The following is a 17,474-nucleotide window of genomic DNA, read 5'->3' as shown; positions in this document are numbered from 1 at the left end:
GTTACATGCAGATTATATATTCATTCGTTCATAATGATGGTGTGGTGAATTAAAGTAGTCGGTTTTGCTATAACATGTTAGTTTCATTCTCGTGCAACCCTGTGTTATAAGAAAATCACATAATAACAGCACCATTTAAATTGAGGGGGCTGGAATCATGCTATAACCAACACATGCTTTAAAAGTTTGCTCTTTAGAAACAGTGCCCACAATTTGTGGATTGTGTTATAGTGAATTTGCATTAACAAAACACGTGTTACAGCAGAACGACCTGTATAGGTTTTTCTGGATTAGAATCTGGTCCAAATAGCACAATCCAAAAGTCCTTCCCATTCCCAGTACAGATTTTACATAAACATGCAAACAATATTTTTTCCCCAGGAAAAAACAAAAATCAACATGTAACCACAGTGACATTACCTTTAATTCTATCAAACACATGAATCTCATATTACTTCAAACAAAACTTTTATAGTAAATGCCAGCATACTTGTCACAAAATAAATTTATTTTATTCATGAACTGTTTGTATATTTCAATAAAATACAAATCAATATTCAGTATTTTGAAATTGTAAAGATTCAGAAAAATCATTGAACCTGTATTAAAAAAGTCACTTCGGACATTTGTGATGTTAACACATGAGAAAGCTCACTAACTACATATTTCCATTTTTCTTATACAGACACAGCATCTGCAATTTGTTATGCACATTGAAGACCCTTGTATACTCAGCTATGCATTTGACCTATTCCCAAAGCAGGTATTTTACCAACAATCCCTACAAATCAGCAAATGTTTTCCATAATATCCTTAATTCAAAATCAATACAACTGAGCTTAGAAATAAAGAGCAAGCAAAATCAATTCAATCTTTCACCCATTGATACACCGGTCGCATACCATAGCAACAAAGGCTGTGACAGTCTCAGTTGATGAATGATATGATGGTAAATTATGAAAGAATTTAAATTTAATCTGAAAAAGAAGTGGAGAAAAAAAATCTTTCCATAGAAACTATTCAAACTAAATAAATACTTTGCTTTCAATAACTTTGCTTGAAATAGGGAGCTGTAAAGTTCCAATGTCCAGATTTGCTCCAATTTCATGTTGCCGTGGTGTGAGTGTTTTGCAGTTTGTGAAGGTTTTCTCATGCTGAATCAACAACCTTTAGTGCTGCAAGGGAATAATATTACACCTGGGGAAAGAGAAATAGATGATTTAAATTATATTCCATTGAAATATTAAATGCCCTCAATAACAGAGGAAAAATGCATCAAAATACATGACAATCCACCTGGTGATGTGTAACTTGCAAATGTTGTGTCGGATTGAAGGGCCAAAGGCACAGTATCAGCATGGACTATGATACCTATTCGAGGAGACAGGAGGGAAGTTGCAGCCGGACACCATCATTGCGGCTTCCTTCACCTGGGCGTGTGTGTCACATAGAAACACAGGCAGAGAAAGGGTCGGAGAAGGAACCACAATCAAAGCAGGAAGACAAATGGACAGACAGTGACTGTGCTAGGATAGGCTGAAGGCTTTCTGCAAAGGTCCTGGTGAGCATCTCTGTTCTTTCTGGCCTCAAAGCAGTGAAATGAACTCATATCTTGCAGAATCAAGCACATCCTACCTCTCCTTACTTGCCATATTTCCTGACATCTGGGAAACACACACAGAAATAATAAGTTTAAGGTGGAATAAAGGTGCCTTATTTAATATTAATTCATATTAAATTGAGTATCTTGCTATTGTTTGCTCTGATATTCACAGTCATTAAGAAAGGAAGTTGTGTTGGGGATGTGTTCTCCAATTCTTAAAGTCTTTAACCAGCTCCCTATCCACAAATGACTCTCTCAATATCATGCAGGGGTTAATTTCAGGTGAATAAGCTATTTTGAAGTTTTAGCTTTGCAATTCTAGTGTGTTCACATTAGTTGAGAAAGGCACTTTGGCAAGAGTACTTTTGCAATTTAAATACTACTAGGTTAGTTTTGAAATTATTTCCCCACAGAATGTAAATAAAGTATTTCTCAGCTAATCAACAAACACTCAAACTCTTAAAATGCTTTTCTTCTTGTTTGGCTATGGACAAGGTCAGATGAAAGAAATGTAGGCAAAGAGAGACTCTCAGTTGTGTTCAAACAGAAGGTTGCTAGGGCAAGGTTCAAAATAAACAAGAGCTGTGCTGCTTTGCTAAAGTGCTGAAATACAATGCACCGATGTGAAGAAATGTACCTAATTCAAGTAGTATTATTTGTGTCATAATAAACAAAGTGAATCTAATTGTAATGGTTGGTCTATTTGTTCATTTGATGTGAAGTAAATCAATTGACTATTAGTGTGAGGCCTTGTCTTACTAAATGTTTCTTTAGGTTCACTGACAAGACTTAACGAGCACACACACAAGAGACATTTTTGTTCAGATCACAAGGAAATATTAAAGGCACATTTCCATGTACCTATAGTTACTCAAGTACTGGACAATACAGGCATATCCCTATGCACAAGATACTCAGGCAGGACATACTGGCATCCGTATACTTAAGAAACAATTCTAGTTTGTAAAATTGAAACTTGTCAATTGAAAGAAAAGTAATTTTCTTTAACTTGGTCAATGAATTTGTAAATCAAAAATACACTTCAGAATGGTCAAATTCTACTGCTATTGATTTCAGATACTTATTTGAAAATACTGGCCTTATTCTTCCAATTACACAGCATCCTGAATCATCCAAGAAAAGTCCCCATCTCCGAGTGGAGTCTCCCCTCACCCGCCTGACATTCTACCACCTCTCACCCTCACAACGTGCAGCCCTCCACTCCCTCTGCTCCAACCCCAACCTCACCATCAAACCAGTGGATAAAGTGGGTGCAGTGGTAGTTTGGCGCACTGACCCTTACACTGCTGAAGCCAAATGCCAAATCAAAGAAACCTCCTCCTACCCCCCACCGACCATGACCTTACACCCCATCACCAAACCAGCATCTCCCAGACCATACACAACCTCATCACTTCAAGGGACTTCCCACCCACAGCTTCCAATTTCATAGTTAAAGAACCCCGCACCACCTGATTCTACCTCCTACCCAAGATCCACAGCCTGAGCACCCTGGCCGACCCATTGTCTCAGCCTGCTCCTGCCCCACCAAATTCATCTCCACCTACATCGATACGGTCCTGTCCCCCTAGTCCAGTAACTCCCCACATACATACGGGACACCACCCATGCTCTCCACCTCCTTCAACACTTTCGTTTCCCTGGCCCCCCCAATGCCTAATCTTCACCATAGTCATCCAGTCCCTCTACACCTCCATCCACCATGATCAGGGCCTCCAAGCCCTCCGTTTCTTCCTCTCCCGATGCGTGGAACAGTCTATCTTCTGGAGTCACACCGGCACCAATCCCCACCTCTTCCTCCGCTACACTGATGACTGCATCGGCGCCACCTTGTGCCCCCACCGACTTAGTCAACACATTCCACCCTGAGCTTAAATTCACCTGGACCATCTCCGACACCTTCATCTCCTTCCTGGACTTTTCTATTTCCATCAATGATGACAGACTCAACACTGACTTTTTTTTTATATAAACCTACCGGCTCCCACAACTACCTGGATTACATCTCCTCCCACCCTACCTACTGCAAAGAATGTTATGCCGTATTCCAAAATCCTCTGCCCCTGCTGCATCTGCTCCCAGGTGTTCCACCATAGAACACACACCAGATGGGCACCTTCTTTCAAGATCGGAATTTCCCCTCCCAGGAATCACAAACCCTGCACCCACACCTCCCCCATCACCTAATCCAAGGCCCCAAAGGAGCCTTCCACATCCAAAGTTTCACCTGCACTTCAACAAATGTCATTTATTGTATCTGTTACTCTTCTCGCACAGCGCTTCAGAGAACATCTCCGGGACACGCAGACTAATCAACCGCACCACCCCGTGGCTGAACATTTCAACTCCCCCTCCCATTCTGCTGAGGACATGCAGATCCTGGGCCTCCTCCATCGTTACTCCCTTACCACCTGACGCCTCATCTTCCACCTCAGGACCCTTCAACCCATGGCGCCAATGTTTCTTCATTTCCCTCCCCCACCCCCCCACCTTACCCTAGTTCCAACTTTCCAGCTCAGCACCGTCCTAATCACTTGTCCACCTTCCTCTCTGACCTATCACTTTTACCCATACCTCCAACCACCTATTGCACTCTCAGCTATCTTCCCCCTGCCCCAATTCCCTCCCATTTATCTCTCCACCCTGAGGCTCCCAATCTCATTCCTGATGAAGGACTTTTGCCTGAAACATCGATTTTCCTGCTCCTCGGAAGCTGCCCGACCTGCTTTGCTTTTCCAGCACCACCCTAAACTTGATCCTATCATCCCAACCAGTTGTCACCCTACCCCTTCACTTTGCATATAAATTCATCTTCTCTCAACAATTGCCAAAGTAGCTTTAGGATATGGCAGCTACTGCAGCAAACAGAGGTGGTGGCTTCAGCACCAAACCACTCTCCTGCTGTGAGGATTGCTGGACTACACCGAACTGCTTTAGATAGGAAAGTTCCTGGCCCAGATGGTGAGCCAGAAAGCCTTTTCAAAAGAAAAGTGGGCAAATTTTTGTCTGATCTTTGTTGGGGAAGTGGATTCCGGTTGAGATTGAAGTTTTAAGTCATTATATTTTGTAAAACAACTCAACCTAAAGATAATTTCAGAATATTGTTTTACTTTGACCCCCAAGCAAATTTACGTCTTAGAAAGAAGCAATATTATTAAACTGTGCTATCAAGTTCAACAAAAAGCTTCACAATAATATCAGATAGCAAAGAAATAAAATAGACTGAAAACACACTTGCTTAAAAAATAGAAACTATTATAAACAGTCGTTGTTTTCCAATACTGCCCACTGATACAGAACAGGAATTTTATTTTTAAAATCAAAGATGGCAAGGTGTTCTGCAGAAACTGAGGTTTTCTTGAAAGTTTCTCAGTCACTCAAATGCAGTGAGACCTACCCTAATAATCCTCTTCCACTCCATCGCTGAGGTGTGAGACTCATATGTACAGTTTGTCCATTTCGAATAACTGTTATGTTTAAAGGATTCTGCAAGGAAATACATTACTTCAGTAAGCCAAAACAACAAAAAAAAACAGTTTAAATCCACACTTACTGTGATGACTTAATGGGGGGTTGGTTAGCTCAGTTACTAGCTGTCTAATTAGCAATGGAGCGTGATCATCACAAGCACGGGTTCAACTCCCGAGGTCTCCAGAAAGATCCTGTCTTCTCAACCTCACCCGACATGTGTTGACCCTCAGGTTAGACTCACCACAGTTGTCTCTCTAGTAAGAGAGCAGTCGTGTGGTCCTCTAGGACTTTACCTTTGTTATGTTATCCAAGGATATTTCAAAAATACTTTAAATATAATGAATTATTTTAATATGTACTAACTGTTACATTGGCATACACAGCAGTCATTTTGAAACCAGCAAAGCCCCATAGGTCATCTGGTATTGGTTGACAGCGGAATGTTAATGTGGATGCCACATCTTACACTTGAGTCAGTAAATAGGACTGCACTTTATCTTATCCTAACATCAGCAATCCCATCAATGAAGTACATTTTTAAGGTTGGCTGAAAAGTCAATACTATTCAACAGAGTCCCATTTATATCACTAGCATCTAGTCCGTGAAAACCAGGTCATTCTGTTTGCATTTAAAACTGACACTCTTGCTCCTGAATTGGAAAGGATAGGTTCAAGTTCCACTCTAGCAAATTGTACAGTACTAAGGGAGTGATAGTCTATCAGCATTGCTTTCTCTGTAGGTGACTTTTGAACCCAAGGCTTTAATCGGCAAAGAGGTGTCACAATAATACTTTAGGAAGGAAAAGACCATCTCTTGTGTCTTAACGCCCAGCAACAACGTTTGTTAAACGTTGATACAGTGTTTGCTTCAGTTGTGAACTCCAGTAGTGAATTACAGTCTCATTGGTCTGCACAAATAATAAGATTCTGCTTGCTAATAAAAATCTTGTGCTTAACCATAGCGACACGTCCTGAATCTAGGCCTCTCAATGTCCACACGTACAGGTAGTAGCTATTTGCTTTGTCTTATGTTTTCATAATTTTAAACATCTTGAGCTGTGGCCACATTTCTCTTCAACAAGTTTTGAATATTGACAGCCTATTTTTTGGGAGGGTATATGCATCGAGGGCTGAAAGGGAAGAGGAATTGTCAAAGTGAGCAATTTGCAGTAAAGCAGGTGGTGAGAGATTTCCAGATGAAATCAATATACTCTGAAATCACTGGTTACACAAAATGCCAGCTGAATACAGAGAACTAGTCACAGACAAGCTTGACCCTTCCCTTTATCCAGATAATGATGCAGGCTCAGACAAAAGTTAAAAACGGGAACAAAATTTCAGGCTACATTTGCATCATCTTTGAAAACTCTAAGGTGCAGATGACACCAACACTATAAAAACTATGCTGGAATCTAAATGGTTCTTATTATATTTGAAATATAGTTAGGAAACAGCAATAAGTTCAAGAAAAACTAAATTGAAACACTAATTTTTTACAGCATATGGTCAAAAATAAGCAAAAACAGTGTTTTCCACAAGCATGTCACTCACCCCTTCACTGTGCTGCACCACTGTGGCAATATTTTGTAAGTTTTGAAAGTTTTGAGTATTTACTGAACCAAATTCTATTATTTCATCACCAACTTGCAAACCCTAGAAGAAAAAGAGAAACAGTTTGCAAAATAAAATTGCCTTCTTTTTCAAAACATATTGTAATTTATTTTGCAAATATTTGTATCCTCAAAATATTTTAAAATGGAGTTCAACTGTTGGCGCCTATCACCCTCATTCATTACCATTGCTGTTGAGATGCACTCATTCAGACAAGTGGAGAGTATTTCAACACACTCGTGAATTGTCCTTCTCAATGATGAACAGAATTTGGGAACTGGGAAGTGAGTTACTCATTGCAGCATTCCCAACCGCTCATCTGCTTTTTTGGCTACAGTATTTAGATAGTGGACTTGGTTCAGTTTCTGGTCAATTGGATCGCCAGCATGTTCGGAGGACATTACTTTCACTGAATCTCATGCTGAATGTTAAGGAAAGATGGATAGATTCCTGTTCTTTTTTTTCCTCAATTCCTGTTGTTTCACATCTTTCATATTCTGCCTTTTCAACATCATTCAAAAACAGCACAATGATGAGAAATTTGGAAAGTACAGGGAGAACGAAAGAAAATCTAATTCTCAAGATTAAGAAAAATAAGGTACTCCTCTCTTAAAAAGTTTCAATAGCTTGATGAAATTCTCACTAGAAAGCAGCAACCACTTAATTCCAAGTACCTGCATCTCACCATTGGCTAATTTCACGTCACTTAGAACTCTCCCAGGTCCAGGTGACAAACTAGTTGGGGCAAGCTCCTTTACCTCTGCTGTCACATGATTGAATTAGAAGGGAGCTATCAAGTCTGAAGGCATAACTGGTGAGGTGAGTAATAGGAGGCTGCATGAGAAGAGCTGAAAATGTGTTGCTGGAAAAGCGCAGCAGGTCAGGCAGCATCCAAATGTGCAGGAGAATCGACGTTTCGGGCATGAGCCCTTCCTTGAAGAAGCTCTCTTCCTCCCCCCCTGCTCTTTGGATGCTGCCTGACCTGCTGCGCTTTTCCAGCAACACATTTTCAGCTCTGATCTCCAGCATCTGAAGTCATCACTTTCTCTTCCTGCATGAGAAGAGTCACCATACGCCACTGCTGAAACTCCCCAATAATGCCCTCAAAAATGACATTTAGCCAAAATAAAAAGGAAAATTCAGCCCAAGGAGTTAGTTTCCACTAATATGTTGCTGAATCCAGGGATGTCAAGGGGACCTTATTATCAATCAGTATTTACTTTGTAATTATCTGCTCAATGATGTTCAGTTTTTGTTTCATGAGAACTATCCAGCCCCTGATGACTTGTCATTGTAGCCTTGGTCCAAACATGGGCAAAAGAGCAAAACTCGTGAGGGGAGGTGAGAGAGTGACTGCCTTTGACACTGAGGCAGCATTTGACTGAATGTCACATCAAGGAATCCTAGTAAAACTGGGAATCGGGAAGAAACTCTCCACTCGTTGGAGTCATACCCATTAAAGAAGGAAGATGGTTGCAGAATTCAAATCATCTCAGCCCCAGAATATCAGTGCAGGAGTTCCTCAAATATAGTGTCCTCGCACAACAATGGTCAGCTGTTGCATCAATGACCTATCCACGTAAAGATCTAAGTTTACTGATGATCGCACAATGATCAGCACCACTTCTAACGTCTCAGATACTAAAGAAGTGTATATCCATATGGAGCAAGACATGGAAAATACTCAGCTTTGGGCTGATTACTGGCAGGCAACAACCATCTGCAACACTATCATTGCATATCAAAGGGAAATTCAAGCTACTGCCCTTTGATAGCATCTCCCTATTACCCCTTCTGCAATTAATATCCTAGAATTACCAATAATCAGACATTAAACAGCAGTTCAGATAGTTTACAAAAGCTGGAAATTCTGTTTCAAGTTATTCCTGAATCCCTAAAATCTGTCCATGAGCAATGCTTCCCACTCATTCCTGCCTCAGCCAATCAACTGCTGAAACTCTTATCAATGGCTTTCTCAGCTCTAATACTCTCCTGGCTAATCTCAAAGAACTTCAAATTTGTGCTATTTCCAGGTGTCTATATTCTATCCTGCAGGAGTCTCTGTATACTGACTCCCAGTTTTTTAAGATCTGAATTTTTTTAAAAAGACCTTATGACCTCAAAACTCCTTATGGATCCAAAGTCAACTTGGTAATAAATATTCTATTTTTCTGTTTTGGGAAAAATTATGAACATCGTAATAAGAAAGCATTATAATTTTCATGCAAAATACATATTGTCCTCAACTGAAAAGTTAGGATATCATTTAAAGGCTGCACTTAGTTATTAAATGAACTTATCCGCTTTATATAGCTGACCAGGATACAATGCAGTCCTTAAAAGGAAAACAAGTATCCCAATGAGGTCTTTAATTTTAAGATCAGATATAAGAAGCAACATCATTTGCTTTTTATTTGTTTTTCAAAAAGATCTAGCATGGAAAATAATTCTGTTTAAGAGATATCATTATATTAGCAATAATTTGGAGTACAAAGATTTACTTACTTAGATTTGTACTTACCGAAATATGGGCAGGTGAACTTGGACTAACAGTGTCTACTTTGGCAAAAGCAGCGGGTAAACTATTCTCCTGTTCCATTACTTCAGGATGCACTTCTGCCTCATCCAGTCTATGCTTCTCCCGGTCACGTGCATGTAGCTGATGGAGTGCTTCCTCAATTTGTTTCATTAAGGCTTTATGGTCATTTTGTAGGCCTTACAAAAAACAAGAAAAATTTGCAGCATATTTTGATATAGCTAGAGATGTAACTGGGCACCATAACACCTTCAGAATTTGGAGAGGATTTGGAATCCCTGTTGAGAGATGTTAATTCTCACCTCTGGAGCAGGTGGGACTTGAACCTGAGTCTCCTGGCATAGAGGTCAGGATATAACCACTGGGCCACAAAAGCTCCTAATCCATAGTTTTAGGCTTGCTTGGATTTCCTTACTTCAGGTGAGCCATCAATGGGAGATGAAGAAAAATACAGACTTCAAAAACTTTCACATAAAATGAAGGAATGTGCATCTGGGCTTTTGTTGCTGAGGCAAAGTTTCAAAACTGTCCAATTTTTACACACTTATGTCTCAACTTGACAAAAACAAAAATGTGCCGAAATATAATTAAAACAAAATTTGCTTCTTTTCACTGCCTCATTTATTCCTTCCCTCCCTCAATGAATTCCAGAAAAGATCACTTATGAGGTTGACAAATCTGAATGCACTATCACTCTAATTTGAATTAGTCTATTAAAAGAATGATCAACTTTAGAGTATCATTTTTGAATTGCACAGAAACATTAACATTGCTGCTTGAATGTAAATTATCAATTTTCTAAATGTATCAATATTACTTACAAATGATATTATGCCGAGCTGTTCGAACTTCATAAACATCAATATCGTTTCGAGGATATCCTTCAACATCAACTAAAGGCTCATCCATTCCAGCTTTATTTTGCTGAAAGTCACAGGTTCAAATGCTTCAATTAGTGTTAAAATGCAAAGGAAATACTTGAAAACGTTTTTTTAACGTTTGTTTTATTCCTTTTCTGTGTTCAACCTTAATGACCAAAAATAACACGCACTACCAAACGTAAAGCTGATTGGCAAATAAGCCAGAGAGGCAAAGGGATTTTTGTAACAGTATGAAAGTGTGATGGAAACAAATTCAAATGGTACCATTCAAAAATCAATTGGTTAAGTAATAGAATATTTTATTTACAGGGCTTTGGAGCAAGAGGAGGGGAGCAGGTTTAATGAGATAGCTTTAAAGGGCTTTTGTTGTACAACTAGTTGAACGGTCTCTTTATGTGCTGCATCATTCTAAGATTTTATGATTTAATTCTAATTCATACCAATGTAAGGCATAAACAAATTTTCATGACTTAAACACTTCATTTTGCTGAACAAACAAATTATTCAATGATGTGAGCTATAAATATACTGCTGCACAACACAACGAAAACTGATGCATTTAAACAGGTATCTGGAATCAAGAATTGATATAATCAAAGTAAACTACTGGGTTCGGTTTGTCAGAAACTGGATGCATTGTGTTTTCTAGTGTTTGATTACACCATCACATTACACAAATGACAGTACAGAACTCCAATGTTCCGAGTTTGACAAGTTTCATAAATCTTGTGTTTTTATTTTATTAATTTATTTTGTTTTGAACAGCAGTAGATCATTTAGTTTTTTTTTAAGCCTGGTCCACCATTCAGCAAGATCATAGCTGATCTTTTACTTCAACTCTACCTTTTCCTAACATGCAAATTCGACTGATTTTGAAAATACGGAGAAACTAAATATCCACAGCTCTCTGGAATAGAAAATTCCAAAAGATTCCCATGATTTTTAGTGAAGATATTTATCCTCATCTCAGTCCCAAATTAGCAGCCCCTTATTCTGAGACGGTGAGCCCGTGTGCCAGGTTCACCAGACAGCAGAAACATTTTCTTCACATACCCTATCAAACCTCTCAATAGTTTAAAAAGTTTCAATTTTAATAGATCACCTCCCATTCTTGTAAACATTAGGATATATACAAACCTTGATCACTCAATCTCTCCTCATTGATTTTTGGGTAGTCCAATTGAATAAATGCTTATTGCTCTCCCACTTGGGCAAGGATGTCCCTCCTTAGATAAAGGGAACCAAACTGCACGCAGTCCACCAGATGTGGCTCACTAATGCCCTGTACAATCACGTTAAGGCTTATTAACTCTTAAACACTAATCCCTATGTGATAAAAGCTAACATCCCTCTTTTAAGACCTGATATAACAGTCAAAATCCCAAAACACCCATGAATGTTCAACCACATAGGCAACCAGAGGGAAAACCACTCTGAATTAATTAATGAACCTATCAAAAGAAATGTGGGAGAGAAGAAGTCTGTGGTTCAAGGAGAAGTGAGCAGTTAGGAAAACAGGTGGCAATTGTGAGGCAGTAGTTCAGGTTTCAAGAGGGGTCAGGGTGAGATTGCAGTAAAGAGATAGGGGCAGGGAGGCTACAAAGGAAAAAGAACTGTTTTTAACTTGTGAACAAAAAAAATGCTCAGCTGACTGACAATCAGGAAAGCGTGATATTACTGAGGTAATGAATTCCCTGCAAATGAACTTGGAATTTACTTTACTGCTACATAAACTCAGAAGTTATCATACTGGGTAAAAGTGTAATTAATGTGAAAGTCAGATCGGAGATGTTTTTAAAAAAACTATTAAATGCCTGGTTAAAATCTTCCAGCTTTGTTACGGATGGATAAGCCTAAGCTGTGACCTCATGAATTGACGGAAGCTCTGACTCGGGTGATGATGTTTTATGCGTAAAGTTGTCAGTTACTTTGGAAAACAACTTATTTGCTACTGCCTATTATATTGTAATTTAAATGCTGCGGTGTGTTGGAAATTAATTATTTGCTCGTGTGTTGCATCTTAATGTTCACTGGAGGGTTGATAATTTGAGGATATCAATTAATTTTTCTAATTCTGCTTCTGAGACAATCCAAATATCTCATGCAATCAATACCAATGCAGCAGGTTTTGTTACTAATGTGACTACATCACCTAGCAAATGAATAAGTGAGAATGAAAAAAAAGGTTTTGAAATCTAAAACATTGCCCTCAAAAACCAAAAAGTGGTTCTCTAATCTCATAGCCCTTGAAAAATATTTTGTGCTTGATAAGATACCACCCACCTTCCTAAATACTTGCTGTATATTTCATGTTAATTTTCTGTGATTAAATGTACAACACTAGATCTCTCTGAATGTAAACATTTCCCAGCTTTTCTCCATTCAAAATTGGGAGAAAGTGAGGACTGCAGATGCTGGAGATCAGAGCTTAAAAATGTGTTGCTGGAAAAGCACAGCAGGTCAGGCAGCAAAGGAATAGGAGAAGCTTATGCCCAAAATGTCGATTCTCCTGTTCCTTTGATGCTGCCTGACCTGCTACGCTTTTCCAGCAACACATTTTTAAGCTCCATTCAAAATTGTTTGACCTAAGTGATACTCTACACTTTGCCACTTTGTGTTCAAGCTGTCAAGCTCCTTTCTACTCACCCAAGATAATTTTCTTCCTCTGTAGCTTTCTTGTAACTTTCTCACCACTTTCTTCCCAAATTATAGTTGCGTGTAATCCACAAACCTACATTACACCCTCTCCCCTCATCTAAATTATAAATTTAGTGTGCAAATAGTTGAGGCCCAAGTACTGATTTTTTTTGCTGAAAATGTGTTGCTGGAAAAGCGCAGCAGGTCAGGCAGCATCCAAGGAACAGGAGATTCAACATTTCGGGCATATGCCCTGCACTTTTCCAGCAACACATTTTCAGCTCTGATCGCCAGCATCTGCAGACCTCACTTTCTCCTACTGATTTTTTTTGTCATGTCCTATTAGTCACAACATTCCAACACAATGTGCCATCTTAGCAGGACTTATACACTTAATGGTAAGGTCCTAGGGAGTGTTGCTGAACAAAGAGACCTTGGAGTGCAGGTTCATAACTCCTTGAAAGTGGAGTCTCAGGTAGATAAGATAGTGAAGGTGTTTGGTATGCTTTCCCTTATTGGTCAGAGTATTGAGTTGGGAGGTCATGTTGTGGCTGTACAGGACATTGGTTAGGCCACTGTTGGAATATTGCGTGCAATTCTGGTCTCCTTCCTATTGGAGAGATATTGTGAAACTTGAAAGGGTTCAGAAAAGATTTACAAGGATGTTGCCAGGGTTGAAGGATTTGAGCTATAGGGAGAAGCTGAACAGGCTGGGGCTGTTTTCACTAGAGCGTCAGAGGCTGAGGAGTGACCTTATAGAGGTTTACAAAATTATGAGGGGCATGGATAGGATAAATAGACAAAGTCTTTTCCCTGGGGTCAGGGAGTCCAGAACTAGAGGGCATAGGTTTAAGGTGAGAGGGGAAAGATATAACAGAGACCTAAGGGGCAACTTTTTCACACAGAGGGTGGTACAGGTATGGAATGAGCTGCCAAAGGAAGTGGAGGAGGCTGGTACAATTGCAACATACCCATCCAAATGCCTCTTAAATATGAATAGGAAGAGTTTGGAGGGATATGGCTGGGTGCTGGCAGATGGGACTAGATTGGGTTGGGATATCTGGTCGACATGGATGGTTGGACTGAAGAGTCTGTTTCCATGCTGTACATCTCTATGACTCTATTTTATTCTGTTTTTATCTATTAATAAATCTTTAGTCCATGCTAGTATATTACACTCAATTACAATTTCTATTTTTTCATAATAACCTCTAGCATAACATTTTCAAATGCTTCTAAAGATTTAAATGCACCACATTTACTGGTTCTCTCTTATCCACCTTCCTGGTTACAAAAAAAAACATTTAACATATCTGTCAAATACAATTACCCTTTCCTAGATTAATTCATCTTAATCACAATAGTATTTCCTAACTGCCCTGTTACAATATCTTTAACAATACGGTATTTTGTCTTCTACTTGTTAGGCTAACTGGTTGATAGAGAGCAAACTGGGAACGCTCTCTTATCTTACAAAGATTATATTTTCAAATGTCAATTATTTGGGAACTGTCTAGAAACTAAACAATTCTAGATGATCAAAATCAATGCATCCACTATCTTGGCAGCTCTCTTAAAATAGATTAGATTCCCAACAGTGTGGAAACAGGCCATTTGGCCCAACAAGTCCACACTGACTCTCCGAAGAGTAATCCACCCAGACCCACTTCTCAAATCCATTAGATACAGAGATTAGCGTCATTAAATTCTCCAGTGCCATTTCTTGGCCTGCATCTATAATTTAAACGTCCATGGTTTATCTGGTCATGGCTGATATGTGATGGGCAAGAAATATCCTACCTAGTCTTTACTTCAGAGTGGAAAATTAGATCAGTAAAGACCTTAAAATCACAAAATATGTCATTGATAATATGTTAACAGTTTGATTTGGAATTGGCAATCATATTTCCAGCTTCTATTCTTGTTGTTATGTTGATCATTTACACACCTCATAATTAGATTAGATTAGATTACTTAGTGTGGAAACAGGCCCTTCGGCCCAACAAGTCCACACCGACCCGCCGAAGTGCAACCCACCCAGACGCATTCCCTTACATTTACCCCTTCACCTAACATGACGGGAAATTTAGCATGGCCAATCCACCTAACCTGCACATTTTTGGATTGTGGGAGGAAACGGGAACACCTGGAGGAAACCCACGCAGACATGGGGAGAATGTGCAAACTTAACACAGAGAGTCACCTGAGGCAGGAATTGAACCCGGGTCTCTGGTGCTGTGAGGCAGCAGTGCAAACCACTGTGCCACCGTGCTGCCCATCACTAACTTTTGCAGAGTTATAATTTGTTTTGCTGCTGGCCAGATTTAATGCAAGAGAAAATGAGTGCCTCAGACTTCCGCAGTCACAGCAATTCATATTCAGATATGCCCCTTAATTCCCATAATACTTAGTGTGCTGAATGATCCATACGCCTGGGAAATAACACAGGCCTTCTTTGACATGTTCAAGTAAGTGAAGCAGCTATAAAAAGGCTGCATTATCATGAGATGATGAGAGAAAATTCCCCCCCTTCCCAGCTACACGTGAACATTCAGAACACACAGCTCCCACCACAGGAAGTGTGTGACTCTATTGTGACCCCTCACACAAAAGTATGATGCAGAAATAGATGATAATCCATCTAGCAGCAATAACAAAGAACATGAAGGGAGTGTGTCACTGAGGAAGTGTAGTCCCTCAATCACCCGTTTTCCAAACTTCAGCAGTGACATGAATGGGAAAAGCTCATACCTTCCCAAAGTGCAGAAGAATGATACTAACTAATAAAATTCCGAAACCTGAATGTGATCAGGAAGATATTTCGTTCATTTCAGTGTGTTGGAGCAATTGTCTAAGCCAGGGTTGTTATTCAGTTGGAGGAAGCTGTTTCTATTTGAGGACAGTTTTCTTTTCCCCGAGTTTGGTGGGTTGAAGGGGGTCTCTGTTTGTCTGAAGGACATGGTCAACAACTGCTGCCAAAGCCTGACAACAGCCACACAGCCCCAGCTGTGAGAACTGCTCTATTCCTGACGGTATTGTACACCCAAGACAGCCTTCTCGTACTCACCCCCTCCAAAATATCATAGTAAGCTTTGATCTGAGCCTCAATGGCATCTTTCTTTTTCACCAGCTGCTGTACATCAGCCACGGTCACTGCCTGTGAAGAACTTTCCGAGCCCTCCTCCGACATTGTTCCACTGACTGTCTGACTACGGGTCTCGGCAGCACTCAGACCGCTCTTCCACAAAACGCAACCGCATAATTCAAAATACACACCCAGTAAGTGAACCTCTGGCAGCCTCATTGGTTGCGACTATTTCATCAAAACCGAGAAGTAGTGACAGTATTTAGATGTTAATCATTGTGGTCATCTTCCACGAGGTGAATTAAACTTAACAAACCGGAAATAAGTAATCCGGAACATCCAGGACTATGAAAGTGGACATTTGATCTCAGATTTGACACTGTCTTTGATTTTTAATAAAATTAAGCCTGGGTTTTAAATCCCTCCACAACCATGTGACCTCCATCTCCGTGTAATATTTTCAACCTCATAACATTTGGGGTATCCATGTTTCTCAAATTCTGGACTTTCAACCAACCCCATTTTAATCACCTTGCCTTCAACTGCCTAGGCCCTAATTTTCCCAAATGTTTGTGGCTCTCGTTCCTGCTTTCAGACTATTCCTGAAAACTTCGGGTAAAAAATGAGATCTGCAGATGCTGGAGATCAGAGCTGAAAATGTATTGCTGGTTAAAGCACAGCAGGTTAGGCAGCATCCAAGGAACAGGAAATTCGACGTTTCGGGCATAAGCCCTTCATCAGGAATGAAGGGCTTATGCCCGAAACGTCGAATTTCCTGTTCCTTGGATGCTGCCTAACCTGCTGTGCTTTAACCAGCAACACATTTTCAGCTATTCCTGAAAACTTCTCCGTTTTTGTTCATCTATCTCATTCATATGCTTAGTTATTTAACGTTTCTTTATAATGCTTCTGTGAAGCACCTTGGGACATCTTATTAAAACACTATATAAATACAAATTGTTGTTGAAGATAGATTCCATAGTTAGAGAGTCAAACAGGCAATGTGAACTGTAACTGTAATTGTGAATTCTGCTTAGTGTATATTAGACCTAGCTGTGACTAGGTAAAAACAAGGACTACAGATGCTGGCAACAGATTCTAGATTAGAGTGGTGCTGGAAAAACAAAGCAGTCCAGGGAGCATCTGAGAAACAGGAAAATCAATGTTTCAGGCAAAAGCCCTTCATCAGGAATAGAGGCAGAGTGCCTGCAGGGTGGAGAGATGTATGAGAGGAGGGTGGGGGTGGGGAGAAAGTAGCATAGAGTGCAATAGGTGAATGGGGGTGGGAGTGGATAGGTGGAAAGGAAGATAGGCAGGCAGGACAAATCACGGGAACAGTGCTGAGCTGCAAGTTTGGAACTGGGGTGAGGCGGGGGAAGGGGAAATGAGGAAACTAGTGAAGTCCACATTGATGCCCTGGGGTTGAAGTGTTCTGAGGCGGAAGATGAGGCGTTCTTCCTCCAGGCGTCGGGTGGTGAGGGAGCGGCTGTGAAGGAGGCCCAGGACCTCCTGTCCTCGGCTGAGTGGGAGGGGGAGTTGAAATGTTGGGCCACAGGGCGGTGTGGTTGATTGGTGTGGGTGCCCCAGAGGTGTTCCCTGAAGCGTTCTTACAAGGGTAAAAAAAATTAC

The 17,474-nt window shown here is 40.1% G+C and overlaps 1 protein-coding gene across 1 annotated transcript; it reads right to left on the bottom strand.

Moving 5' to 3' along the window:
* Positions 1 to 496: 496 nt before the first annotated feature.
* Positions 497 to 15,975, bottom strand: psmd9 (proteasome 26S subunit, non-ATPase 9). Its single transcript, XM_060844000.1, has 6 exons — positions 15,828 to 15,975; positions 10,064 to 10,166; positions 9,228 to 9,421; positions 6,647 to 6,748; positions 5,022 to 5,110; positions 497 to 1,197 (listed from the first exon to the last, which is right to left on the bottom strand). Exons 1-6 carry the CDS (start codon positions 15,948 to 15,950, stop codon positions 1,170 to 1,172), a joined length of 639 nt encoding a protein of 212 aa, XP_060699983.1. The 5' UTR covers positions 15,951 to 15,975; the 3' UTR covers positions 497 to 1,169.
* Between the last annotated feature and the right edge of the window lie 1,499 nt (positions 15,976 to 17,474).

The sequence above is a fragment of the Hemiscyllium ocellatum genome, chromosome 24 (genome assembly GCF_020745735.1).
Source record: "Hemiscyllium ocellatum isolate sHemOce1 chromosome 24, sHemOce1.pat.X.cur, whole genome shotgun sequence".
Lineage (NCBI taxonomy): Eukaryota > Metazoa > Chordata > Chondrichthyes > Orectolobiformes > Hemiscylliidae > Hemiscyllium > Hemiscyllium ocellatum.
This window is presented reverse-complemented; position numbering and strand designations above follow the sequence as displayed.